The 27,661-nt window shown below is 54.1% G+C and overlaps 2 protein-coding genes across 8 annotated transcripts in view; both read left to right on the top strand.

Annotated features, from left to right (window-relative positions):
- ZDHHC18 (zinc finger DHHC-type palmitoyltransferase 18) overlaps positions 1-22,129 on the top strand; it is a 28,499-nt gene extending 6,370 nt beyond the window's left edge. The window contains exons 3-10 of one of the 7 annotated variants that reach the window (XM_042244498.2): positions 12,657-12,806; positions 14,414-14,551; positions 14,678-14,726; positions 15,217-15,319; positions 16,749-16,861; positions 17,736-17,835; positions 20,309-20,386; positions 20,958-21,042. In XM_042244498.2, the coding sequence (XP_042100432.1) occupies positions 12,657-12,806; positions 14,414-14,551; positions 14,678-14,726; positions 15,217-15,319; positions 16,749-16,861; positions 17,736-17,835; positions 20,309-20,350 (695 nt within the window). In that variant the 3' untranslated portion in view covers positions 20,351-20,386; positions 20,958-21,042. The other 6 variants (XM_042244496.1, XM_042244495.1, XM_042244500.2 and 3 more) reach the window with 6 other exon arrangements.
- Positions 22,130-26,199: 4,070 nt separating this feature from the next.
- Positions 26,200-27,524, top strand: SFN (stratifin). Its single transcript, NM_001009208.1, is given in 1 exon segment — positions 26,200-27,524. A coding segment is annotated over 1 exon segment (747 nt). The 5' UTR covers positions 26,200-26,257; the 3' UTR covers positions 27,005-27,524.
- Positions 27,525-27,661: the final 137 nt, after the last annotated feature.

Here is a 27,661-nt window from a genome sequence, read left to right as displayed (position 1 = left end):
TGGCACCCTCCGGCCTCCCTGTGAGCTGTTTGGGTCGTACTGACCCGAATAATCCCCAGGTTCGGGGAGAGCCTGACTGTGCTGAGCGAGTCCCATCCTTTATTCCTGTAGATCCTCACAGCTACGAGGCTGGCTGTGCTGCTGTGGAAACTAAGGCAGGGGGTCCCACGGCCCCCGAGCCTTGGCTCCCAAACCCTGTGTTTTTTCTCCTCTGGGATCGCGGCCGGGACACGTCCTGGCCTTCCACGGCCACATGCTGTGTCTTCTTAGGGCTCAGTTCAAGTGTCTGGGAACCCTGTGTGACCCCGTGGGGCCGTACCTTTGTAGTAGCTTCCCAGAGCGCCTCGTCCTTCCGGCTTGGCCCTGGGTCGTTACAGAATCGTCAGGCAAGCCCAGCAGTCTTTCCTGGGTGGTGAGTGTGTTGTCCACTTTGTCTGCACGTGGGGGCTGAGTGCACCAGCCTCTGTGAGGCCCTCCTTGCTTCCTTCAGTGACCGGTGGAAAGACGGTTGGAATGTCTCCCAATAGATGTCATCGGTTTGGCCATTCATGTGTCAGTTCTGTATGCTGACTCCTGACTGCCGGGAGAGGAGGCACGGAGGTGGGGGTGGGGAGTGAGGGTGTGAATCTGATGTGAATCCTCCCTCTGGGGGTCTCCAGGCTCGCTCAGTCCCCGGGGGAAGCCCCATCTGGCCGCCACAGGTGAGATCGGGCTTTGGAAGAGGATAGAAGGAACCAGGGGTGTCTTCTGCTGAGAGGTTTCAGGGAGGCTTCCTGGAGAGGTGCCCTGAGCCAAACCCTGCAGTGTGAGTGGGCTTCAAGAACAGGAAGGTGTGTGAGGGGAGCCCCCTGTGTCAGTGGGGCCCGAGGAGAGGACAGTGGGACAAAGGGGCCAGTGTGGATGCTGAGCAGGCAGTGTTAGCTGGACATGAGTGCTTCGGATAATTTGGAGCAGGGGTGGAGACAGTCTTGTGGACCCCTGAGTGTCTGGGTTGGAAACATCCCTTTGAGAACAGTTACCTAGCCTGGAAGGTAGCATCTTTGGGGCCTTTGAATTCTGAACTTGAGCTGGAGGCTTCTCCTCAAGGTGAAACATATTTTCTTATAAAGGACTAACGTCACTGAGCCTTTTTACAAAATGTTTATTTACTTTTTGTCGATTGAGGATTGCCTTGCAACATGGGTTTGATTTCTGTCATACATCAACATGCATTAACCACCGGTGAACCTGTGTCCCCTCCCTCTGGAGTCTCCCTCCCTCCTCTCTAGGTTATTACAGAGCCCAGTTTGAGCTCCCTGAGTCATACAGCAAATTCCCACTAGCTGTCTCTATAGCGGTGGTCATGGAGAAGGTGGTGGCCACAGCAGCACCCAGAGCTGTGGAGAGACCAGCAGGTCATGGCCCACGCTGTCCCTGAGCTTTTTGAGAAGGTTGGGGGCTGACTCTGAGGCAGGTGATGTTGTTTATATAAACATGAGCTGGTCACTGGGGGCCTGCACCCATGCAGACAGTGTGACCCTCTCGCTTTGGCCCCATAGACAGCAATTCCAGCCCCACAGGATCTGGTTCGAGGGCTCCCACCCCCTAAGAACCGTCTGGGGTGGGGTGGCCAGCACCTCACAGTTTGCCCAGGGCGGTCCCTGTTTTAGCGGTAGACGTCTGGGGAAACCCCAGAGGCTCAGGCCGACGGGGCTGATGGGCCACCCTGGTCTGAGCCCCTGAGTTGACAGCTGGTGAGACCAGCATCTGGACCACCTGCAGGCTCTGGGCACCTGGAGAAGGTGTAGGAGGCGGCAGCATTGCCCCTGAAAGCCCCTGGTGTGATGGGAGGTCATGGAAACACCCGAATCTGGGTGGCAGACACTCCCCTAGTCACGGTTACAGCTCACACGACAGAAACAAGCCATCTCTCTCTCCGCTGCCACACGGCAGGTCACAAACCACATCCTGTCTGTCTCCAGGATGTCTCCCATGGGGGTCCTTCTGAAGCCCGCTGCCCCGGGGAAGACAGCTCATTGTCTACCCGGCTGGTCAGTGCTCCACCGGCCGCTCTTCCTTTGGTCATAGTCTTCTCTCCAAGACCCACGTTAGACCCGGCCCCCCGCCCCCAGCTCAGAACGTGGGCGCCCCCAGTGCTCTCAGCCCCATTTCCTGAAGACCGGCCATTGACGTACAACCTGAGTGGTTTTTGTCCTTTCAGCATCTCACCTTGGTACCTTCCTTTCTTTAGAGTTTTCCTGTAAATAGCTTGTTTTAAATGTATTTTCCCATGGGAAAATGTGTATCACCCCTGTTAGCAGAAGCCACTTGCTCCAAGTAGAAGATTATCATAAGGACAAAAGTGTAACAGTGTTTCAGAATCCTTGGTGGTTACAGTTGCCTGTGGAAAGCAGTTACTTTGAGGCCTGTGAGCTGAGAGGCTGTGAGCTTGCCCTGGTGGAGTCAAGGCGTGAAAGAGAATTGAAACTGGGAGTGCCTTTTCTCATCATGCGATTCAGTGCGGCTTACTGTCATGACCGGGAGACACCCGTCTCCCACCTTCCTGAAAGCTCACCCCCTGAGGCACACTGGCCTTCAGAATCAAGGTGGGCTCGGGGCCACCCTTCCCTCCTCACCTCCTTCCACTCCCCGCTCCCCAGCCACACTGCACTCTCCTGCCTTGGCTCTCGGGGTCCCCTCTGCTGCCGTGTTCTGCCCCCAACTGCATGAGCCTGAGGTCTCACTCTTTCCCAGTTTCCCATCCAGTGCAGCTTCCTCATCCCTTCTTGCTCTCTTTTCTTTTCAGTATTTATTTTTAAATTTATTTGTGGATTTGCGCCAGGTCTAGGTTGCGGCACGCAGAATCTCTGTTGCCCCTATTGGGATCTTTTCACTGAGGCTTACGAGCTCATAGTTGCAACATGGGGGATCTTAGTTCCCCACCCAGGGATTGAACCTACATCCCCTGCATTGCCTGGTGGATTTTCAGCCACTGGACCACCAAGGAAGTCCCTCTCATTGCTTTCTTGAATGCTGCCTCTTGCCCCCAGCCCCATGTATTCCAGTCCGTCTTCTCCTGGTGTTGAGTGCAGACACTGGTAACAGCGTTGATTGGCCATCCCTGGGTCTCATCTTTCCATCTCTCATTGGCATCATCATGTGACAGGGTCAATACTGCCATCACCCAGCGAGGAGGCTGAGGCTCAGGGAGGTTGAGCAACTTCTTCCAAATCATAGGCTAACGAGGGGCCAGGCCAGGTTTCACAATAAGGTCACACTGGTCCCAGAGTCACTGTACTTGACTCAGTGCCTCCTGCGCTGACTCTGTAATTATCCACAACTGCTGCTCACTCTGCCCCACAGGCCAAGCTCTTCCTTTATCCCCAGGCCTGCCAGGAAGCCTGCCTGTGGCAGGAGCTCCATAAACCTCTAGCAGGAACAGAGATGTTCAGGCGGAGATTGCAACAACCTCGGTGCCCACAGCCTGGCCGCCCTGGCTAACAACAAGCCTGGGAGCTGGGCACCCACAGCTGTTTCCACCGCAGCTGGGGCAATGGGAAGGCAGCATCGGGGCCCAGCAGGGCGAGTAGAGGTGCTAGGTCTCCCCTCCTAACACCTCCTCAGTAGCTCATGGCCAGCCCCAGGAGCCTCCCTGCCAGCCACGGGGTTTTGGTTCAGCCCCAGCCATTCAGGCTCACTCTACAGAGCTGGGGCTGCGTGTCTGTGGGGCTGAGGTTGGGGTGAAGAGACCTAGAGCAGGCCCCCTGGTCAAGAGAAAGGTATAGAAGATCCATTTCCTTCTCCCAGTCATTTAGCGAGAAGGAGCCTCCCACTCATTACCACGTTCCGGGGAGGGGCTTTAGTTTCCCACCCGGGGGTGCCTTTTTTCTTCTTGGGGCAGAGCCTGCACCAGACAGAGCCCTGGAGGAGATCTTAGATTCCCGCAGGGCAGAGACAGCCTCCCTCATTACTGCTTCTTCATTCATTTCTGTAACGACTGTTTTCTGCACTGAGTAACAAAGCAACCACATTTGACTCACCTCTGTGTACTTAGCCTTATTTCCTTAGCCTTGTACAGTAACTTGACATCACAGATGCTTGTGTCTGGAAGAAGGAACAAATGAATGCCCTGGGGGACAAGGGTTCTAATTTCAGCCCCACCTTGTACTGTTGGAATAAAGTGGATAAAACTCAGGCACACGTCCCAGCCCAGGGTGTTTGGGTACAAGTGAAACAGGGAATGTCCACTCGCTTTGAAAGTAGTTTTCCTCTGCTGAAAGTGAAGAGGCTTGAGCCTCGTGGTTGGCATGGTTAGAGGCCTTGGCTCGGAGCACTGACAAGTTACCACTGGTGATGGGTGGCAGGAGGAATGGGGTTGAGGAAGATCCTGAGGCCAGCTCCGGGGCAGTTATTGGTCAGCACTGTCTGGCCTGAGAAAAAGCAAACAGTTGCTCGTCTTCCCCTACCCCACATGGGACTCAGCTGTGTAGCAGCATGCCCACAAGGCCTCCTTTGCCCCGTCTAGAACCCTGCAGTTGGTGACCTTACTCAGCATCTGGGTGGCACCCTTGTACCAGTGTGGCCCTTTTTCCTCTTCTCCACCTTCAGCTCCCAGCAGCCTGAAGACACTGGGTACACAGAGCCTTACTTCCTCTTTCTCAGAGTTCTAGGGAGGAGGAGGCCTGGCTGCTGGAGGCCAGAGCATACAGGCAGGAGTTCTCTTCCTGCCCTGGGGAGAGGTGTGGGCACCCATCTGCCCTGGGAGGGCCTCTGGGAATCCAGTGAGGGGTCCAGTAACTTTTTTCTTGGTCCCTGAAGAGGATCTGTGGCTGTTCTTCACTCACAGCTGGGTTGTGTTGTCAAGTGTCTTCATAAATCAGTTGTTTGGAATATACTGTTCCATAGAAACAACACCAGTAATAGTAATGGCTAGTATTTATTAGGCTCTTGCCAGCTGCTTGACACTTTGCTAAACCCACTTGATGAATTCTTGCCTGATCTCCTTAACAGCGCTAGGAGGTGGATTCGATTATGGCCCATTTTCTTTTGCAGCAGATGAGGGCACAGAGAGGTTAAGCGACTTGACACATATCACACAGCTAGTAAGCGTCTGGGCCAAGATTCGTATCCACACGCCTGTCTGGCTCCAAAGCCAGTATCCAAGTCTGGGAGACACCAGTGGGGAGGGGCAGGTACTGGGACCTAGGGCCTGAGGAACAGGATTATGGTTGAGTTTGCAGCAGCACCAACGGCTTTGGGAGGAGCTGGGGAGTTCTGTACCCTACGAGTCACAGCCTGAGCTGTTTGTCAGGGCTGAGGCTCCTGTGAACCCAGTGCTGTGCTCAGGGCTGCCCTCCCAGCCTCTCACTCAGCCCTCACCGTGGCTCTGTGAGAGTGAGACAGTCTTGTCTCCATTTTATGGATGAGGAAACTGAGGCTCAGAGAGGTGAAGGCACTTCCTAAAGTAGCAAGTGACTAGCAAAACCAAGGTTCAAACCCAACATTTCAGACTCCAGGTCCTATGCCTTGCTTGTTATTATTGTTCAGTTGCTCAGTCGTGTCTGACTCTTTGTGATCCCATGGACTGCAGCACACCAGGCTTCCCTGTCCTTCATCATCTCCCGGAGTTTGTTCAAACTCATGTCCATTGAGTCAGTGATGCCATCCAACCATCTCATCCTCTGCCTGCCCTCTTCTTCTTTTGCCTTCAGTCTTTCCCAGCATCAGGGTCTTTTCCAAATAAGTCAGCTCTTCGCATCAGGTGGCCAAAGTTTTGGAGCTTCAGCTTCAGCATCAGTCCTTCCAGTATTCAAGAGTTGATTTCCTTTAGGATTGACTGGTTGGATCTCCTTGCAGTCCACGGACTCTCAGGAGTCTTCTCCAACACCACAGTTTAAAAGCATCAGTTCTTCGGCACTCAGCTTTCCTTATGGTCCAGCTCTCACATCCATAGATGACCACTGGAAAAACCATAGCTTTGGCTGACTGTATGGACCTTTGTTGGCAAAGTAATATCTCTGCTTTTTAATACACTGTCTAGGTTTGTCATAGCTTTTCTTCTAAGGACCAAGTGTCTTTTAATTTCGTGGCCACAGTCACTGTCCGCAGTGATTTTGGAGCCCAAGAAAATAGTCTGTCACTGTTTCCATTGTTTCCCCATCTATTTGCCATGAAGTGATGGGACCGAATGCCATGATCTTCGTTTTTTGAATGTTGAGTTTTAAACCAGCTTTTTCATTCTCCTCTTTCACTTTCATCAAGAGGCTCTTCAGTTCCTCCTTGCTTTCTGCCATGAGGGTAGTGTCATCTGCATATATGAGATAATTGATATTTCTACTGGCAATCTTGATTCCAGCTTGTGCTTCATCCAACCCAGCATTTCACATGATGTACTCTGCATATAGGTTAAATAAACAGGGTGATAATATACAGCCTTGACGCAATCCATTCCCAATTTTGAACCAGTCTGTTGTTCCATGTCTGACTGTTACTTCTCGACCTGCACACAGATTTCTCAGGAGGTAGGTAAGGTGGTCTGGTATTCCCATCTCTTTAAGAATTTTCCAGTTTGTTTGACTGTCATCCACACAGTCAAAAGCTTTAGTGTAGTCAATGAAGCAGAAGTAGGTATTTTTCTGAAATTCTCTTGCTTCTTCTGTGATCCAACGGATGTTGGCAATTTGATCTCTGGTTCCTCTGCCTTTTCTAAATCTGGCTTGTACATCTGGAAGTTCTCAGTTCACATACTGTTGAAGCCTAGCTTGGAGGATTTTGTTCATGACCTTGCTAGCATGTGAAATGAGTGCAGTTGTGTGGTAGGTGGAACGTTCTTGCTGCCCGTCATGGTAACAGCTAGTTGTAAGTACTCACCAGGGCTTCCCAGGTGGTGCAGTGGTAAAGAATCTGCCTGCTAATGCAGCAGACGCAGGTTCGATCCCTGGGTCAGGAAGATCCCCTGGAGTAGGAAATGGCAACCCACTCCAATATTCTTGCCTGGGAAATCCCATGGACAGAGGAGCCTGGGGGGCTGCAGTCCATGGAGTCGCAGAGGTCTGAGCTCACACATACGGACTCACTGAGCGCCAGTTCCTTGACCTGTACTCTTTCTGATCCTTTCCGCTCTTCAAGGTGGTTGTCGTCATTTGTCTGCTTTGACAGGTGCAGGTTCACAGAGATTAAGCAGCTTCCCAGAGGGTACCAGCTCCTACGTGGGAGGGTCAGGGTGTAAGCTCCAGGCCCGCCTGTGTCTCTCCGCCTTGCCTGCTGCCTCACAGGTCCTAGGCTCCAGGTGCCTGTTGGTCCCACTGTCTCTGCTCTCAAGCGACGTGGTGTCCAGCTGGGGAGACAGCGTACACACACAGCAGTCCTGTCACAACTCAGCATGGAGTCAAGAGCATGTTCTGTGCTATGTGTGAGGCTCTTGTGGTCAGAGAGGCTGCTGCTGAGGCCCGGTGAGTCCTGGCGAGCAGAGAGAAGGGCTGCCCAGCTGGGGCATGGAGGGCAGGAAGCCAGGGCAGAGTGGCGGGAGCAAAGCTAGAATCGGAGATTGCACCCAACTGTGGAGGGCCCTGATATCAGGATGAGAAGTTTACCTTTATCCTGTTTTTTTTAGGGGAAGCCAGTGAACGGTTTCTGAGCTGGGACGTGACTTGAAAGGGGTTATTTAGGGGAATGTGATGATGTGTGCAGGGCAGGTTAAAAGGCAACGGGATTGGAAGCAGGAGCTTTTCCTGGGTGCTGCTTGGTAATACGGGCCTGGGCTGGGATGGGGGGTGGGAGTGGAGAGGGATGGGTGATGAAGAAAGAACTTGACCAGACCTAGTGACTGGCCAGGCCCGGATGAAGGAGAAGGAAGGGTCTGCCCGGGGAACTCCAGACTGGGTTCCCCTGGCTCAGTCACTCACTGGCTGTGGGACCTCCGACGAATCCCGTAACCTCTCTGGGCCTCTTTTCTCATCTGTAAGCTGAAGGAGTGGGAGCAGCAGCGGCGGGTGTCTGCTGGGGGCCACGTTACATGCTCTTCAAGGTGCCTTTCGGCCCTTGGATTGTGCCATCAGGAGACAGAAGGAACCGGGCAGGGAAGAATAACACTCATTGTGGCAATTGCAAATTTACAAAAAGACCTCAAGCCCAAGCTTCGGGAACTTGGATTCACATCGTGATTCTGTCACAGTGTGGCCTTAGGCAATTCGCTAGCCTCACCAGGGAAAGGCTTCTAAATGGCAGCCTGGAGATTAAGATGATAACTTCCCCTCCTGAGAGGCTGAAGAGGAGAATCTATGCAAAGCGCTTAGCACACAATAGCACTCAGTGACCTGTTCTCATTCCCTTCTTTCTCTCCGTAGTTCTATGAGCTGATAATAACAGTGCACACATTTTTTTTTTAATTCATTTTTATTTGGCTGGATGGGGTCTTAGTTGCAGTATGTGGGACCTTTGTTCTATCATGTGAGATCTTTCACTGTGGTGCACGGACTCTCTAGTCGGTGGCGTGCAGGCTCAGCAGTTGTGGCGCGCAGGCTCCGTTGCTCTGCGGCGTTTGGGATCTAGTTCCCCGACCAGGGATGCACCTGTGTCCCTTGCATTGCAGGGTGGATTCCTAACCACTGGACCACCAAGGATGTCCCCCAGTGTACACTTCTTAAGCATTTGCTTTGTGCTTTTCACGTGCATTAACTCATTTAATCCTCACAATAGCCCTATGGGGTAAGTACCCTTACTCCCTTTCAGTGAGCAAGGAAACAGAGGCAGAGAGGTTAAATGATCCGCCTTGTCACACATCTCGCAAATGGCATCATCAGAAGAAACCCAGCTAGTAAGAGGTGCAGCTAGAATTCACGTCTCATCCTCCCTGTTATTCCCATTTTACAGATGAGAAAACTGAGAAAAATTCATTTGACTGCAGCCTCACACACAGCCTGTGGCAAAACTGAGTTTCAGAGTATGTCTGTTTGCCTCAAACCCCCTGCCTTGGCCATACTGCCATTACTAAGGAAGAGATGCTTAGTTCCACTTTAAACACACCACAGTTGAGATGGTGGAGAGACAGCCTAGCAAAAGTCTCTTTGGTAGCTAAGAATGTGAGACACGAATCTGGTTCATTGATACATGCCAAGCGCCTAGAATAGTGCCTGGCACATGGTAGGCACTCAGTAAGTAGTCACTGGGAGCAAGTGGCCAAAGTAGAGATATTATCAGGGAGTCAATCCCGTGGAAGTGATGGCTGGAAGCATAGCCAAGGGCTGGGTTCCCAGGCGCCCCTGGGACGCAGAATTCCAGCTGGGGAGGAGCCGCTGCTCTGGGGAACACTGGTCCTCCTGGCCTGGGGCACCAGGAGGCTCCCTGGGTAGCTCTGTGGGTTTTGATCTAGGTTCAGCACCCTGTTCTGCCAGCAGACCCACCATGTGACTTTGGACAAGTTACTTTCTGTTTTCTTTTTCCTTTTTCTTAGGCTTTTACTGAAGTATAACGGGCTTTCCAAAAGTGTACAACTCATATGTGTTCTGTTTGTTGAGGGTTCACAATTGGAACACACACATGTAATTAGGACCCCCAGACCAAGAAACAGTGGTGGAGCCCCCCCTTGTTCCCCTTTCCAATCTCTGTCACCCTTCCCCCCGCCATGATCCTGGCTTTTAACACCATAGATTACTTTTACCTGTTTGTGAACATTTTGTGCACACGCATTTGTGAGATTCATTCATATTGTTGTGTATAATTAAGGATCATGCATTCTCACTGCTGTATAGAATGCCGTTGTATGAATATACTACAGTTTTTTTCTCTATTCCACTATTGATGGGTCGTTCCAGATTTTGGCTATTTTGAGAATTGTTGCTAAGAACAGTCTTGCACTTGGCTTTGGTGCACATCAACTCATGTGCATTTCTGCTGGGAAAACACCTCTGAGTGGGACTGCTGGGCTGCACATGCTGAGCTTTAGTCGTTAGTGCAGAACTGTTGTCTAAAGTGGTCAGATGAGATTTTGAGTTGCTGTATGTTTTTGCCAACACTTGAGATATTTTTTTTTTTCATGTTCGCCATTCTGGTGCATATGTACTGGTAGTATATTGTGGTTTTAATTTGCATTTCTCTGATGACTAATGAGTATGAGCACTTTTTCATGTGTCTATTAGCCATTTGAACAGCTTCTTTTATGAAATGCCTGTTTGAATCTTCCGTACGCGTTCAGATTCAGCTGTCTGATTTTTTTCTTACTGACTCATAGGGCTTCTTTATAGACTCTGGATACACATCCTTTGTCCTTTGTCAGATAAACATACTGCACATATCTTCTACTACTCTGAAGGTCACATTTTCATTCTCAATAATTTCTTTAGATGGACAGAAGTTCTTAATTGTGGTGAAATGCTGTTTATTGAATTGTTCTTTTATGATCAGTTCCTTTATGTCTTATTTAAGAAGTCTTTGTCTACTCCAGAGTCATGAAGCTGTTCTGTTTTTCTTTTTCTTTTTTTTAATCCAAAATGTTTTGTATTGAGCACCGTAGTCCATCTGGAATTGAGTTTGTATTAAGTGGGAGGCAGGGTTACAGTAATGTGCGTGCTCAGTCATGTCCAGCTCTTTGTGACCCCGTGGACTTGTAGCCTGTTAGGCTCCTCTGCCTGCAGAATCTTCCAGGCAAGAATACCGGAGTGGGTAGCCATTCCCTTCTTCAGGAGATCTTCCTGATCCAGGGATCCAACCTGCGTCTCCCACATTGCAGGCAGATTCTTTACTACTACACCTCCTGGGAAGCCCTTCTAACAGTCACATTTTCCCCCCATTTGTGTATCCAGTGGATCCAGCATGGTTTCATCAGGAAGAGACCATCTTCCTCTTTGGCCCTGTGATGTTGCCTTTGTCCTGAATCACATGATCATATACATGTTAGGCCTGTTTCTGCAGTCTGTTCTGTTTCACTGGTCAGCCTTTCTACCCTTTTACCCAAACCCAGCTGTCTTAAGTACTAAAGCTTTATCATAAGTGTTAATGTCTTGCTGTATAAGACCTGGCTTTGTTCTTCAAGAGTGCCTTGGCTATTCCTGGCCCTTTGATTTCTATATGAATTTTAGAATGAGTTTGTTGATTTCCACACATACACACAAAAACCCCAACTGGGATTATGTTGAATCTAAAAATTAATTTGGAGAGAATAAATTGTTTTCTAATACTGAATCTGCCAGTCCATGAATATCATGTATCTCCACATTTCTTTTTCTCTTAAAATTTTTATTATGAAAAATTTCAAACTTTCCGAAAAGTGGGAAGAATTAGTATAACAAATTTGTATAAATTCAGCATCTAGATTAAATACTAGTGTGTCATATGTGTCACACAAACATATATGTCATGTTAAACCGTTTCACGGTTAATTATACACATAGTGAAATATACACTTACCCCATAAATGCTTCAACATGTATCTCCAATGTTTAAGGATACCCTAGTCCATAATGACAATTCCATTATCCCATCTAGGAAAACTAACGGTTCCCAGATTTTCAATCTATAGGCATTTGTTCCCCCTTGCCCCCCACATGCCTTTCGTTGCTGTGCGGGCTTGTTTTCGATACTTTCATGGATGTATTTTTTGGCTGCGCTGGGTCTGCATCACTGCGCAGGCTTTTCTCGAGCCTCAGGGAGCAGGGGCTACCCTGGCTGGGCTGCGTCTCATTGCCGCGGCTCCTCCTGCTGCTGAGCACAGGCTCTCGGGCCCACGGGCTTCAGTGGTGTGGCTCCCAGGCTCTACAGCACAGGCTCAGTAGTCGTGGCTCACGGGCTTTGTTGCTGCGAGGCGTGTGGGATCTCCCGGGGTCGGGGCTTGTGTCTCCTGCACTGGCAGGCGGATTCTTTACCGCTGAGCACCGAGGGATGCCCCTGTTTTGTTTTGTTTTTGAAAACAGGCTCCATTCTAGGATCAAGCATTGCACTGGTTTCTACCTCTTAAACCTTTTTAAATTTAGAAGCATCTCCCTTCTCCTTTTGTAAGCGACACTGACTGTGAAGCAGAGTTGAAACACAGTGTGGCACTGACGTTCGCGCCACAGGGCAGTGGCTTGCAGACGCCACACATTCTGCATCTGATTGCTTCCTCAGCGCTGCTCTCACTGTGTCCTCTGTCCCTCCTGGAAACCAGAACTTAGATCTGGGCTTGTGTGAAAGAAAGTGAAAGTGTTAGCTGCTCAGTCGTGTCCGACTCTTTGCGACCCCATGGACTGTAGCCTGCCAGGCTCCTCTGTCCGTGGGATTCTCCAGGCAAGAATACTGGAGCGGGTTGCCATTCCCTTCTCCAGGGCATCTTCCTGACCCAGGGATCGAACCCGGTCTCCTGCATTGCAGGTGGAGTCTTTACAGTCCCTGGTGGGTCAGACTATAAGGATGCAAATAAAGCTCACTAAGATGTTTAGATGCAGATAAAGCTCACTAAGCCTTCCCAGGTCTCCCTCCCTGAAAACCCTTCCTGAAGTGGCCTGTGAAGCTTCTCCACAGTGCTTGACAGCAAGTCTCGCTGGGTGGTCACAGCTTTCGATGCCCTCGGCAGCCATCTTGCCCTAATGTTTGTCCCCCCAAAGCAGCGTCCCTGAAGCTTCTCTCGTCCTGGCCGGGCGGCACTGGCTCCCCCCTCCCCCAGTCAGGGCTTGGCCATGCCCCATCTGGCTCTCCTCCCTTCTCAGACAACACAGGCAGTTCCACGTACCGGCCGCCCCCTCGGACGCGGGAGGTGACGATCAACGGGCAGGTGGTGAAGCTGAAGTACTGCTTCACCTGTAAGATGTTCCGGCCGCCCCGGACCTCGCACTGCAGTGTCTGCGACAACTGTGTGGGTAAGTGGGCGGCAGCAGAGGGGGCCGAGGGCAGTCCTGAGAGGGATGGAGCCCTGGAGACCAGGAGTCGCTTGTGGGGGGCGGGGGCGTCTGGGCAGGAAGTCTGGTTCCCTCAGATTTGCTCTGACTGAGGAGGGGCTGCAGGGAGGGGCCCTGAATGTGACCAGTGGTATCACGGCTTCGGCCCGGGATGGGTGGATTCCTCCCCCAGCTCTAAAGTGGACATAGAGACGCCCTGACCCTCCTCCCAGCCCTTGGTTTGGTCCTCAGCAGGTCCAGGGTCCAGAGTCTGGAGCATGACATTCTAGACATGTGGCCCAGGGCCAGCTCTGCTGAAGGTCCTGGGGTTTGGACTGACCAGAATCTGGGAACCAAGGAGTTCATGCCAGTGAGGTGGAGAGGGCAGAGCTGGGATTGGAAGCTAAGCTCCTGACCCACGACTGCCGTGGTTGTTGGGAAGCCAGAGACTGTCTCCTCCCCTCTCACTGCTCTCTGGAGGCCCAGCAGCTCAGACAGGGACCCAGGGTGCGCCGCCTCTGGGAGGGTGTTGTAAGGGAGCGGCTCTGCGAGAGGACCCAGGTGAGCTGAGCCTTGGTGACTATACACGGTCCCCAGGGCGGTGAGCTCATGACGCTAGCTCAGCACTCCCTGAGCTGGGGAGCGGGGGGAGCACCCGGATGGCAGGCTTCGAAGTGGGTGACTCAGTGGGTGTCGTTCCTCCCTGAGAATCCGCCCCACCCACCCTCTGTGAAGGGCGCTGGCCCGGTGTAGGCCTGCATCAGGCTTGTGACCCACATTCCCACAGGGGACTTTCTTCACCTGCCTGGGCATGACCCCACCCCTGGGACACAGTGCTGGTGTGAGCTCAGCCTCTGACTAGGCCTCCAGTGCCGCTTCTCCACAAGTTACCTAGCGGGCCCGCCCCTCTCCGGTCCTCTATTCTAGAGCTAGGGAGCAGGGCTCATTGGTTGTTGCCAAGGGGCCAGGATCGTAGGCAGCAAGTCCTTTCTGTGGGTCTTCTTCATAGCAGACTCTGCCAGGCCCTGGGGTTCAGCCCAGGCCCTCATCGCGCTTACAGTGGAGCAGGGGTTACAGTTTGCATTTATCATATTCAGTTGCATCCGACTCCTTGCAACCCCACACACTGTAGCCCGCCAGGCTCCTCTGTCCATGGAATTTTCCAGGCAAGAATACTGTTGGTTGCCAGTTCCTACTCCAGGGGATCTTCGACCCAGAGATCGAACCCACATCTCTTGCATTGGCAGGCAATTCTTTACCACTACGCCACTTGGGAAGGGGTTACAAACCAACCTGCTCATTGTAAATAAACATATAAGCCCATGTAGGCAAAGTGCTGCAAAGGACAAGTTTCCAGGGCAGTGGGGCAAATAACAGGGGCCTCACTCTCCTCTGAGGTTGAAGGAGAACTTTCTCAAGGATGTCGCCTCGCAGCCAAGACACAGAGGAACTGGCGGGTGAAGGACCAGAGGCCAGGAGTGTCGAGGAACTGAGAGTCGCATGTGAACAGAGCCGGGGGGTGGGGTCACCCCGCTGTGGCGGGAGGCCGCTAAAGCCCCAGCGCTGACCTGCCTCCCTGGCCCTTGCAGAGCGGTTCGACCATCACTGCCCCTGGGTGGGCAACTGCGTGGGGAAACGGAACTACCGCTTCTTCTACGCGTTCATCCTCTCCCTCTCCTTCCTGACGGCCTTCATCTTCGCCTGCGTGGTCACCCACCTGACGCTGCGTGAGTTGGGGGTGATGGTGCGGGTGGGCCGGGGCTGAGCGGGGGGCCCGGGGGCAAGCGCAGCCAGCTCAAGGCGCCCTGGCCACCATCCCTGAGCCGCGCCCTCTCCTGTCTCTTCCTCCCCAGGCTCTCAGGGAAGCAACTTCCTCTCCACTCTGAAGGAGACACCAGCGAGATATCCTTTGTCAGCAAGGGGGAGCCCTGGTGGGACTCGAGGCCCCTTCCCTGAGGCAGGCCCCCACACCACATCCTGTAAACAGGGCAGTGGGATAGAGCTGCTGTTTGTCCTCTGGAATCCAGCGTGCCAGCTGCTCCTGTTCACCCCCAGGCTAGAGCCCATTCTGAATGGGCTGTTGTGGGGCCGGAATTGCCAAGAACTCCCAGGAGCCCCCTTAGACACCCAGCTGTCTGGACTGTGCCCTGTCCGTAGCTCTGGTGTTTGAAACCCTCAGTTCCCTCTTCTGTCCATGACCCTGGGCTTGTCCTGTCCTCTGGGTGCTCCTGAACCCTCTTTGTGGCCCAGGAGGGGATCTGCTGAGATTATAGATGGTTACAAACTTACCTCCCTTCTGGGGGAGTAGCTGCACAGAGGAATGGGTGAGAAAGGCTAGTGAGGGAGGCTCCCAGCCCTGGTCCCCGTGTGGGTCCTTGACTGCGCTGCTCACCGTGCTGGAGTTGGTGATCTGCTTCTTCTCCATCTGGTCCATCCTGGGCCTCTCAGGGTTTCACACTTACCTCGTCGCCTCCAACCTGACAACTAATGAAGATGTGAGTAAAGGCTGGAGCAGCAGCTTACCCCTGGGCCAGATCCTGGGATCGGGGCAGGGCTGAAGGAGCTTGGGCAGCCACAGTGCAGCCCTGACCCCCAAACTTCTGGGCAGATGCGGGCAGACAGACAAGGTAGCCCAGGATCTCCTTCCAGGGCTCAGGGCTGGGCTCTGGGAGACCCTGGGCAGGTCCCCAAGTTTGCTTTCTCCCTAACCCCACCAGACCAGCACTGACCCCATTGCTATCCTCATATTTGGCCGGCTCATTACCATTTCCAGAGTTCTTGCAGTTTCCATCATCTCTTTGGGTCCTTTCGCCTCTGAGGCAGAGGAACAGAGATGCTTTTTCTTCATTTGATGGCTGAGTGACTTGCCCCAGGTCACCAGCTGTAAAGGGACAGAGCCAGGGTTGCACTCGGAAGCTCAGGCCCACCACGCTGTCCTTGGAGACATCAGCAATTCCACTGTTCTCAGGGAGTCCTGGGGCTCTCTGAGGCATCCTTAGTGAGGGGGGCGGTCAAGAGAGAAGCCTGAAGCTCCATCAGCCTCCCCACTCCACCTGCTGCCTTGTAGATCTCTACCAACAAACCTTGTCTGTTGGAGCGCCCACTATGTGCTGATCCCTGGGCCAGATCTGACCCCTCCCCTCCCATCCTTCCAAACAACAAAAAAGCAAATGAGAGCATCTGTCCCAGGGCCAGCATCTAATATTGCTCAGAGGCCCATGAACCAACAGAAAATACGTTCCTTGACCTCAGCCTGTCATTTGGAGAAAGGAACTTAACAGGCATGACAGGGTATCACATGCCAGGTGATTGGTACAGAGCAGAGATGACGTCAGCCAGCCTCCCCTGAGGTGATTTCCTGGGGGCTGTTTCTGTAGGATATCACTAGGGGTTAAGCCAAAAAGGGCGTCATGGCCAGATACATTTGGAAGACTCCACGGTGCAGTCAAGCCGGTCTCCTTCACTGCTGGTCTCCGTGGAGCTAGAGAGGGGCAGGGTTTCATCTCATGCTCCGCCAGCGTTGCTAGAGTTCCCTGGTTTTCAAATGAGAACTGAGACTCAGAAACGGTGCTCTGTCCGGGGTCACGAGCAAGTCTGGGAGAACCAGAGTTCACAGCCAGGTCAGCCTGAGCCCTGGGTGCTTGCACTAGCCTCCTTCCTGCGTGGCTGGTAAGAGAAGGAAGGATGCACCGCGAAAGCTTCCTCTGGAGGCGTCTCTCTGGCTCTGCTCTGACTTCTGCCTCCTCTTCTGGGTGCCTCCCCAACACCCAGCGGTCCTCCACATTCTCACAGAACGACTAAAGGGTAAAGGCACATTCCCTGCAATAGGCTAGAATTGGTTTCAGAATTTGCTGGTCTTTTCCAGCCTCTAGAACCGGGGAAATGAAGGGAGGTACCTGACTCAGAGCTCCTTCCTGCTTGCAGATCAAAGGCTCGTGGTCCAACAAGAGGGGTGGCGAGGCCTCTGTCAACCCCTACAGCCATAAAAGTGTCATCACCAACTGCTGTGCTGTGCTGTGTGGCCCCCTACCTCCCAGGTAAGCCGGGGAGCGGGCGGGGGGTGGGGGTGGGGTGCGGTGTGTGTGTGTGGAGTGGGGTGGGGTGGCTCTGTGAGTCTACTCCTCTCAAAGAGGTTCTGGAATCACTGATCTCTCCACACCAAAGATGCCCTCTGTCCATCATCCCCTGCTGTGTGCTTTCAGGGCACTTGTCATAGAAAGGAACTCAGTAGAGTTGTAATTTGTAATCCTGTGTGCTCATTGTAGAAAAAAATTAAGTACAAAATATCAGAAAGAGTAGTAGATATCACATGTAATCTTACTCCCCAGGGATAACCACAATGAATGTTGTGTCTACCTTGAGGGACTGCTGTCCGGTGCTGATGGCTGGACTGGGTGGAGCCTCCTCTCCCTCCTGGTGGCTCAGCTCTGCGGGGAAACGCCCCATCTGTCCGGACACTAGGGGGCGCCAGATGTCCAGCTCGGGAGTTCAATTGGAAGCCCTGGGGGCGGGTTGGGGGTGGGGTAAGATTTCCTCACATCTTCCCCACCTCCTCCCGCCCAGTATCCCGTCTGCCTGTCACCCATCCCGCCCCTGGGGAAAGGACAGTAGGAACTGCAGGATCTCCCAATGCCCTTTCGTCCTTGCTCTTCTCACCTGCAGCTTGGGAGCCCGACAGAAAGCCAGGCAGTTTGAATTAACAGTGGATAAATTCTGTGGCCCAAAGCCAGGTGTCCAGAGTACAGAGAAGGCCCTTCCAGAAAGGAAGGGTCTTGAGCCACCAACTGGAGCAGCCTTTCTAGGGCCGGGTCTTGCCTCGTCTGGGAGATGGACCCAGCTGTCCAGGCCCCGGCCTGGAGCTGTGGTGTCAGGCAGGGCCCTCATGTGTCCCCCCACCTTGTCTTTTGGAAGCCTGATTGACCGGAGGGGATTTGTGCAGTCTGACACCGTGTTGCCCTCGCCCGTCAGAAGCGACGAGCCAGCCTGCGGAGCCAAGCCTGATGCCAGCATGGTAGGAAGCCACCCATGAACCGGGCTCAGTACTTGCCACCTGCTGGCCTGTCTGCCCCTCCGCACTCACCTGCCACCCTTCACACCTGCCAGGACCTCCTCCCCATTCCACCCGAAGGGAAGCAGAGCCGCCCAAGACTGCTTGAGTCTTTTCGTATTTATTTCCCACCCTGCGTGGCTTTCCCCGCACTGTGCCATGGCTGTGCCCTCTGCTCCCCAGACCAGGCTCACACGGCCGGGGGCCCCAAGTTCCCCCAGCTGGTCAGTGGCAGGATTAACAGGAGAGAGAGGCCAGGGCCCCTGAGGCCCAGCGGACCACGCCAAGCCTCTGCCCAGCCGTGCCCTGTGTGAGTGAGGCTGTGGACTGAGTGTGACGCCTCCCAGGTCGGGGAGCTGCTGGGCCCTGCTAAGCCGGGGTCCGAGGTGGGTGAAGCCGGACTGAGGAGAAGTCGGCTCCAGACAGCAGGCTGTCGGAGAGGATGCCTCTGGGGGCTGCTTGGGCGTCTGGGCCCCTTCCTTCCTTCTGGGAGAGCTGTTGTTCTTTCTTCCGTTTTTGTTTTTGTATGGAGTCAGCCAGTAGACTAGAGCTGGGGCTCCAGGTAGAGAGGGCAGAGTTGGGGGTGGGTGGGGGGGAGCAGCCTGCATCAGAGGAAGCCAAATCAGCCAGCCAGACACCCGAGACCTCAGCTCCTGCATGATTCCTGGGCAGCACACTAGGAAGGGGGAGCCTCGCCCCCCTCTGCCCATGGAGGGTTCTCCAAGGGCGCAACCTGCCCCCACCACCACCTCCCTCCCAGGTCAGGTCTGGGGATGGGCAGGTTTTACTCATGCTGGCAATACTTGAAACGGGTTTATTAATGCTGGGTATTTTGCACAATTTTATAGACCTCTTTTCTACATAGCATTTTTTTTAATGGAAGACAAAAAGAAAAAGTCAGCCACATTGCTATCTTTGTAGTGCCAGGTGAAGGATTATCTGAAGGCACCCTAGTTTTAATAAGTTTATTACAAGAGACCTTCTGGCTGTGAGTGAGCGAGTGTGTGTGTGCGCGCGTGTGTGTGCTCTTGTACGAATGTGGCTGGCTCCCACACCCCCTGGGTTGCTCACTCTCTGCCATCGCCCTTGGGTGCCAGCCAGTGGTGGCAGCAGCAGGAGCGGCCTGAGCCGTGGGGACGGGGACTGTGAGCATTGGTCACAGGAGACACCTGGGCTCCTGCTGCAGTCCGGCCCATCCTCCTTGCCCCCCTCCAAGGACCTCAAACAGTGGCTGGGACTTGGCCACCCAGCCCCCAGGTCAGGCTTCCAGCTGGGCCTGCCCAGACAGGCTGGGGCCTGGTCAGCTGGATGGGCTCATGGCTGTGGGAGTGGCTGCCTCACCACACCCCCTCCTCCAGAATCTGAGTATGGGACCCAGCGCCAGGGGCTAGAGCATGGCCAACTGAGGGCCTCCCTCCAGGAAGGACCAGGGTGGGCTGAAACGAGTGAAGGTTGGCCTAAATCTGGGCCAGAAACTTAGAGGATGGCCCTTCTCTCCTGGGAGCGACAGTTTCTTGTCAAAATAGATAGGAAATTGTCTCTCCATCCCCCTCCTTGGCCCTCTAAGAGGGCCAAAGCCCTTGGAAAAGGACATAGGAAGTCCCCGCACCTTGTCCTTCCTTGCTCCAGAGCCTGGTGGGTCACAGGCAGCTGAGAAGTCACAGCCACCAAGAGTCCTCTCTGGGAGAAACCACTTTGCCCCAGCCTCAGGGCCCTGGGCTCTGCTGCAGTGGGAGTGAGGGGTGGGGAGGAAGCTGGCTAGAGGAGGGGACTCCGACCTGCCTTTTATTTAAGCCAGTATTCTTTGTTCCTGCTTGTAATAAAATTTTTGTTTTTAAGAATTGATTTGCTTTGGTTTGGTTTTTGTTTGCTCTTTCTTTGCTGAGACCCCCAACTGGCAGCTCTCTGTTCTTTTAGCCAAACTTGGTCTTTCCTCTTCAGTTCAATTCAGTCACTCAATCGTGTCTGACTCTTTGCGACCCCAGGGACTGCAGCATGCCAGGCTTCCCTGTCCATCACCAACTCCCAGAGCCTGCTCAAACTCATGCCCATCGAGTTGGTGATGCCTGGGTAGACAGAAAGAGGGCAGGCAGCCCAGTGCTCCAGCTGAAGCTCTCTCCTGGCTGGAGTCTGTTTGCTGGAGGCTGAGCACAGAGGGCTGTAGCTAGGCCCCCGCAGGCAGGGCAGAAAAGGCCATCCTGTCCTCTCTCCATGCCCTCTACTTTCTCCAGCCCTGGGGGCTTGCGACCCCTAAGTTCTTCTTTCTTTTCTGTCTTTCCACTCTGACCTCCAGTGGCTGCTTAGCTAAGAAAATGTTTGTAAAGAAGTAGATTCCAGTTTGAGAGCCAGAGCCTCCCTGGCCCCCACCCCCGCCTGGGCAGCAGGGCCCCACCAGACAGCTCGTAACCCTGGCCCACCTCTCTGGTATCTCCCCCAGGAGGACACCTGTCAGGATTTTGCCATCTCCTGCACAGCCTGAGGGGAGCTAACAGGCCTCTTTGCAGAGGGTTAGCTGGTAAGACTGTATCTCCCCTGTCGGCCAGCAGCACTGCCCGCTCCCCTCACACACCATACCATCCTCATCGCATGCCTCGCAGCCCCCACGGGGCCCATTCATCTGTCTGGTGTGTGGTGCAGTGTGTGTGCTGGCGGTGGTAGGGCCCTCAGGACTACCCCCCATCAGCGGAAGGGCCGGGGTGTGGGCGCAGGGCTAGGAGCCGCCCCACCCTGCACGGAGGAAGTGGCTTCACGCAGAGCAGCTCTCCAGCTGGAGCAGGAGGTGAAGGGCGAGGTCGGGAGAGGATGGCGTACCTGCCCTGAGGCGCTGGGGCCTGCTCTCACGGGTCCTGGTGCGCGAGGGGGCCCTCGGTCACTAACTTGTGTCCTGGCTTTCTGTCCTGCTGAGCTTTTTCTCTCACCTGCCCGTTTTCTCTCTGCCTGGTTGCCTGCTGCCCGAGCCTCAGCCCTTCTGTGGGGAAGACGCAGGTGCTGTGGCCACCCCCTGCTCCCCGCCAGCCTCCTCTCTCCTCCCCATCGCGCTAACCCTCTCTCTTCTCCTCCTTTGCTGTCCTGCCCGGGATCTCCAGTGTGTGCGGGGGCTTAAGGACCTCCTGAGGACTGCTGCTCTCTGCCTCTCCAGGAGCGGCCTGGGGGGCACCAGGCCCCCCGCACCTCCACCTGCCTAACCCGTGGCCCGTCTGCCACCGTCTGTGCCTACAGGGTCTGCCCCCAAGCCTGCCCCACACGTATTCTCTCTAGAGCACCCCCCAGAGGAGACAGGAGTTGGCCTCTCTGCCCCCGCTCTCACTCCGCGTACACGGCCAGAGTGTAGAAGGCCAGAAAGCAGCTGTCAGCACAATGATGTCAGACTCTGCTGAAACTCGCCCTCCCCTCCTCCACCTTCCTTCCCCTTCCCCAGATCTGTCAGGAGTCAAGACTCTAGGAATCTTGCCTTACAGCCTGCCCACCCCAGGATCAGGCAGAGCTCTAGTCTAGCCGAGCAGGTTTCTTCAGGAGCCTTCTGGAGTGTTGATGACGCTGCTGAACAAGTTTGGTGACTGTTCTGAGCACAGCTGGTTTGACACTGTTCCCACGCCCCCCCCCCGCCCCCCACCCAGCGGGTAGGACGCAAGGAGGACGCTGTCCCCCTTTGCTTCAGGCACCGAGGGGCCGGGCTAGCGCTGACAGTCCTGAGCTCTTCAGAGGAACTGAAGGCAACCAGGCGGGCCTAGGGAATCTGCTGAGCCCATGGCGGGGTGGGGGTGGGGGGCTGCTTGTCTATTGTCCTGTACCTTTTTTAAACCAAAATAAAGATCTCCATCTTCTTGCCATACCTTTGAGTGTCTGGTACCACCTTTATTTGGGGTCCAGGGCTGGGGCCTATGATGAATCTGCAGGAGATCATCTGGCTTATCCTCAATGCCAGCCTAGTCAACTGGTCAGAGCCGTTCTAGAGATTTTTAAAAAGAGGCACAATGAAACCAGAGGGGACACAGGCAGAGCGGCTAGGGTTGTCTTCACTCTGCCCCTCCAGAACTCCTGGTCTCAGTTCCAGAGACCTTCAAGTCTTAGCTGACCTCTGAACTTGGAGAGGTCCCAGTCCAGGCTGGGGCAGCGGGTTTAACTCCAGTCTGGGACTGTCCCACCCTGAACTGAGTCCAGCCCAGGGTGATAATGGAATCTTGCCTTTCCCCAGCTGACACCCCACATCAGAATACACGCCGAGGCCCATTCTCTCGCCTAAACCTATGAAGAAGGTGATGACAGCCTTTTAAGGAATTGCCCAGTGTCTCGCAGCTGATAAATCCAAGATCTGCACCTGCCTCATGTCTCTCCCAATCTCTGACTTTTCTGCACCACCCAAGGAATGAAGATGGCTGTGGTGGAAGGAGGGGATCTCAGAAGAGAAACCTTAATATCAAAGAATGTCATTCAGAGCTAGCAGGGGCTGAGTGATGATCTGTGTTGGCCTCCTTGAACTGATGGGGAAACTGAGGCCAAAAGACAGGAATGGACCTGCTCAAGGCCTTATAATGGAGCTGGGATGCAGTTCCACACCCAGACCTCATTCCATTCTCTTTCCAGTAATTCCACACTGTGTCCTAGAATGGCCAAGCAGACGTAGGGTACTCTAAACAGCAGTGCCTTGAGGAAACAAGACTCAGATAGCTGAGTCATTTAAAAGTGATCTAATATCTCTCCCAAAGACAGCCAACTAGTGGAGTGAGCTCTTAGCTGAATAACTGAACTCTTGTTCACAACTAACCATGGGAGAAGGTACCATAGTTTCCCCTCTCTCTTTCAAGTCACTAAGTTATGTCCGACTTGAGACCCAATGTACTGTAGCCTGTCAGGCTACTCTGTCCATGGGATTCTCCAGGCAAGAATACTGGAGTGGGGTGCCATTTTCTTCTCCAGGGGATCTTCCCGACCCAGGGATTGAGGAAGCCCTTAGTTTCTTCTAAAGCGTCTGCCTACAATGCAGGAGACCCAGGTTCAATCCCTGGGTCGGGAAGATCCCCTGGAGAAGAAAATGGCACCCCACTCCAGTATTCTTGCCTGGCAAATCCCATGGACGGAGGAGCCTGGTAGGCTGCAGTCCATGGGGTCTCAAAGAGTCACACACGACTGAGCAACTGCACTTTCACTTTCTTTCACTTTAGTTTCCTCTAGTTACCTGATTGATCATTCCAAAACTGAAAAAAATTTCCGAGGAAGTTCACTCTGAAGTCTAACCAGCGTCCCTCCTGCTGCAATCAGAGCCCTGTCCTTGTTCTCAATGGAGGTAGATAGCAACTGGTTGGTGCCTTCTCTATGCCACAACCCTTCAAAGCCTGTTATTACCAGTTAGGAAGGAGTGGTTGTCTGTGGGACAAGAGGCTTTGATCCTGCGGGTAGGAAGGATGCTCTATGGGAGAGTGGGGAGGTAGCAGGCAGGATGAGGAAAGCCCCTTTGCGCTGCAGACCCCACTCCTGCCCTGCTGACTCAGGCGGCTGACAGTAGAACCCCATGCCCTGTCAGGGCCTGCTGCCTCCTGCCTGCCTGGGCTCCTGGACTTGGGAAAGGGAGGCCTGGAGGCAAAGGGAGGTGCCTGAGACAGGAACTGAGTCAGGACTGACAGGCCAGAGCGGGCAGGAGGTGTTAGGTAGCCTGGCTCCCAAATTCACCCCTGAGCTTCAGCAGGGGAGGGGAAGGAGGGACAAGGCTCCCTTTCCCATGCCCAGTGCTGTGCTGAGGACCTGGAGCTTGTGGTGTAAGCCGCCACCAGGTCTCTGGTGAGAGTGGTAGGAAGAGAAGTAAGTCTTCCTGCCTTGAGACAGAAACAGCTGCAAAATCCCTGGGTCTACCAGGCCCTGCCCTCCAGGTTTCTAATGTTTTGGAATCTCCAGCTTTCCCCCAGGACCTGGGAAAGCCCAGGCTGGATGACTAGTACCAAGGAAGGTCCTCGAGGGCCCAAGGCCTGTGGAGGCCAGAGGAATGTGTGAGCTGGAGAGGGCGGAGGTAGTGCTGAGTGAGTGCCTCTGACCATTCATCCATCGTCTCTCTGGTTGGGCAGGGTCTAGCCTTTGGTTGAGACTTGGTTTGGGGCCGGCCCTTCCTTATCTCATAGAAATCAGCTCCATATTAGTGCTTCAAGTGTGTATATTTATTATAATAAGGCTCGGTTTTCTTTTCACATGATGTTAATAGTTACCATCCATTCTGCTAAGTGCTTTCCATCAACTCATTTAATTCTCACAACAAGCCCCATTTTTATTCAGGAAAACTGAGGCTCATAGAGGCCAAGTCACTTACCCAAAGCCACAGTAGCTTGTAAGAACTGAAACCAGGCAGTCTGATTCCAAGACTGTAGGCTGTTCTGTCATAGAAAAATAATACACATTCACCACTGATAACCTGAAGATACTAGGAAAGTCAAAGGAAAACAAAAAACCCACTTAGAATCCTACTACCTAAACATACACTGTAAATTGGTATTCCAGTATGTTTCTTTTTCATTGTTTTCTGTCAGTGATGTGATTTAGGCAGAGCCTTCAGGATGGCAAGCCTAAAATCCCTTCTGCTTGCTTCCTTGGGAAACATGGCATCAGCTCAGACATGTCCCTACTTTCCCTTCAAAGAGGCAGATCTCATCTCTGGGCCTCAGAGTTCTGGCCTAAGCCTCCCTCCAGGAGGAGAGGGTGGGTGTTCAGACACCAAGAGGAACTGAGGAGGGACAGGCTTGTGAAATAGTTCTGGTTCAAGCATTAAACTGGCTGGATCCCAGAGAGAGGAGCCCCACCCCGAGCCCCATCTGAGCTTTGGCTAGAGGTAGAGTAGACAAGCAGGAACCCACCCTCCTAGGTGCAATGCCAACACCTTTGGGTGAAAATTTCAACTGACATAGAGACAGGGTCTCAGTGAACAGGGACAAAAGATTGGCAACAGAGAAGTCTCCATCTCTGAAGCTTCTGCCAGGAATCAGAAGTGGGGCCGTGGTCAGAGGGAAGGGCAGGGAAACTTCTGAGAGGCAGGCTCATTCAGCTGGGGGGAAGAGGAAGGCAGCGCTCAGCTGGGACTGCTGCCCCATAAAACGAAACGACATGCATCACAGCCGCCTCCATCGCCTTGGTCCTGTCTTTTCTCCCCAGTTGCTAGCGTTTCCCCCCCTCCTGGTACCCAGCTGGGCAGGGTACCCAGGTGGCGGGCATCCCTGCCTCTGACAGAGGGCGGGGCTGAGTTAGGCAGGAAAGTGGAACAGCCAGTGAGCTGGGTCCCCACCCTCTGTGCGCCCCACTGACACATGATGGCAGACAGGGGGGGCAGGTGACCTGGTGTGGACAGCCAGAGGGCAAGTCCTCAGACAAGTGGCAACAGGCCACCAACTTGAAAGGGAAAATTGTGCTGTGATGGGGAAGGTATCCAAAAAACCTACTGGGTGACTAATTACAAAGGCTAGGCCAGAGCGTCAGAGGCCGCTCGTTAAACACCTCATTAAGTGGCACTCTGAAAGCTGCCACTTTTGCATTCTGGGAGCTCAGAGGGGACAGGATCCTGAGGAGGAGTGAGGGGTGGTGGGTAGAACCATTTCAGGTAGACTCTGGAAGAAGCCTGCATGTCACTTTTAAATAGTCTGGAGCTCACAAGTCAAAAGACTTGATGGGAGCAAAGCCAAATTTAGTAGCTGTGTGACTGTGAGCAACTCTCATCTTTCTCTGAGCCTTAAAGCGGTCCCGCCTCTACAGTGGGAGTAGTGTCACAGACTTGCCCATTTCACACAGACAGAGCAGGTTAGATTAAGTTAGATCATGGGTATGAAGGCGCTTGGGAAGCTAGCTACCGCCCTACCTAAACAAAGAGTTATCCCTCCTGAACCAATATGGGAAACACACCTGGCAGGACTGGGAACCGCATCCTCCTGCACCTGGCTTTATGGGCTCTGCCTAGGCCCATAGCGGCCAGGTAGCTGAAGCCATCCTCAACCCGTGTAAGAACACGGTGAAGGAGGATCTGATTTCAGCAACTGGGACAGCTACCTACGGTAGGCATGTAATAGAAGCCCTGAACCAGAGCGGGCAGCCTGGGGCCTGGAAAGGTGTCGGTGCAGGTGAGGCCAACGCCCAAATCTCTCCCGCTGACAGTCCGGATGACTCACCCCCGGCCCCCGCCTCCCTACCCGCCATCCAAGCCCTTTTACCTTTAAGGAAGAGCGGAAAGGGTGTGGGGGCGAAGAGGAGAGGGAGGCAGGTCCGGGGCCCTAGCCCCGCCCTCTGCCCCTCCCACCCTTCTCTGGGCCTGGCCTTCCAGCCAAAAGGCGGGCAGAGAGCAGGAGAGGCACAGAACCCGGCCTTGGTTCCGAGGCAGCCAGTTAGCCCGCCGCCCGCCTGTCTGCCTGTCCCCAGAGCCATGGAGAGAGCCAGTCTGATCCAGAAGGCCAAGTTAGCCGAGCAGGCCGAACGCTATGAAGACATGGCAGCTTTCATGAAGAGCGCTGTGGAAAAGGGCGAGGAGCTATCCTGCGAAGAGCGCAACCTGCTTTCAGTGGCCTACAAGAACGTGGTGGGTGGCCAGCGGGCGGCGTGGAGGGTCCTGTCCAGTATCGAGCAAAAGAGCAATGAAGAAAGCTCGGAAGAGAAGGGCCCGGAGGTGCAAGAGTACCGAGAGAAGGTGGAGACGGAGCTCCGGGGCGTGTGCGACACAGTGCTGGGCTTGCTGGACACCCACCTCATCAAGGAGGCCGGTGACGCCGAAAGTCGGGTCTTCTACCTGAAAATGAAGGGCGACTACTACCGCTACCTGGCCGAAGTGGCCACTGGCGACGACAAGAAGCGCATCATCGACTCAGCCCGGTCGGCCTACCAGGAGGCCATGGACATCAGCAAGAAGGAGATGCCGCCCACCAACCCCATCCGCCTGGGCCTGGCCCTGAACTTTTCCGTCTTCCACTATGAGATCGCCAACAGCCCCGAGGAGGCCATCTCTCTGGCCAAGACCACCTTCGACGAGGCCATGGCCGACCTGCACACCCTCAGCGAGGACTCCTACAAAGACAGCACCCTCATCATGCAGCTGTTGCGAGACAACCTGACGCTGTGGACGGCCGACAACGCTGGGGAAGAAGGGGGCGAGGCTCCCGAGGAGCCCCAGAGCTGAGCCGCACCCGCTGCACGCCCTGCCCTACCCTGCCCGCTCCAGTCCCCCACTCCCGGCAGAGAGGACTTGTATGGGGTGGGAGGTCCGACCCTTCTCCCCAAACGCTCTGGCCCAGCTCAGAAAGGCTCCATAGAGAGGAACAAGCAGAGCCGAGTCCCCCTGGAGCCAGAGGATTCCATACTTCCTGCAGCTGTCAGGGGCTCCTGGCCACTGGTCATCATCCAGCCCTGCTCTGTCTCCACCCCCGCCCCCCGTCCCAGACACCCCCCCCCCCACCCTGACCACTTCCTCCCCACTCCAACCCCCTCCCGCCCCTGCTACCTATGGATCTTAGGAATTGAGGAGTGTCCCATCCTTAGAGCTGAAAACCGAACTGTGTGGCAGAGGTTGGTGATGAAGGTGTGTGTGTGCGCCTGTGTGTGTGTGTGTGTGTTGTGCAGCAACCAGGACCCAGGATGAGAGGGAGAGCATGTCTGCTGGGTGTGACCATGTTTCCTCTCAATAAAGTTGCCCTGTGACACTCCGCCTGTCTTTTTCAGTTATTGCGGAAGGGCGGGACAGGGATTGGTGTGTGAGTTACAGAGACCCTGACCTCCTTGGGGCTGGCTCAGTGACTCGCAGGCAAGACTCTGGAGCCAGGAGAGAGGCTGGGGATCC

Source organism: Ovis aries, chromosome 2 (genome assembly GCF_016772045.2).
Source record: "Ovis aries strain OAR_USU_Benz2616 breed Rambouillet chromosome 2, ARS-UI_Ramb_v3.0, whole genome shotgun sequence".
NCBI lineage: Eukaryota > Metazoa > Chordata > Mammalia > Artiodactyla > Bovidae > Ovis > Ovis aries.
The sequence above is the reverse complement of the archived record's forward strand: the minus strand, read 5'-3'. Positions and strand labels throughout refer to the sequence as shown.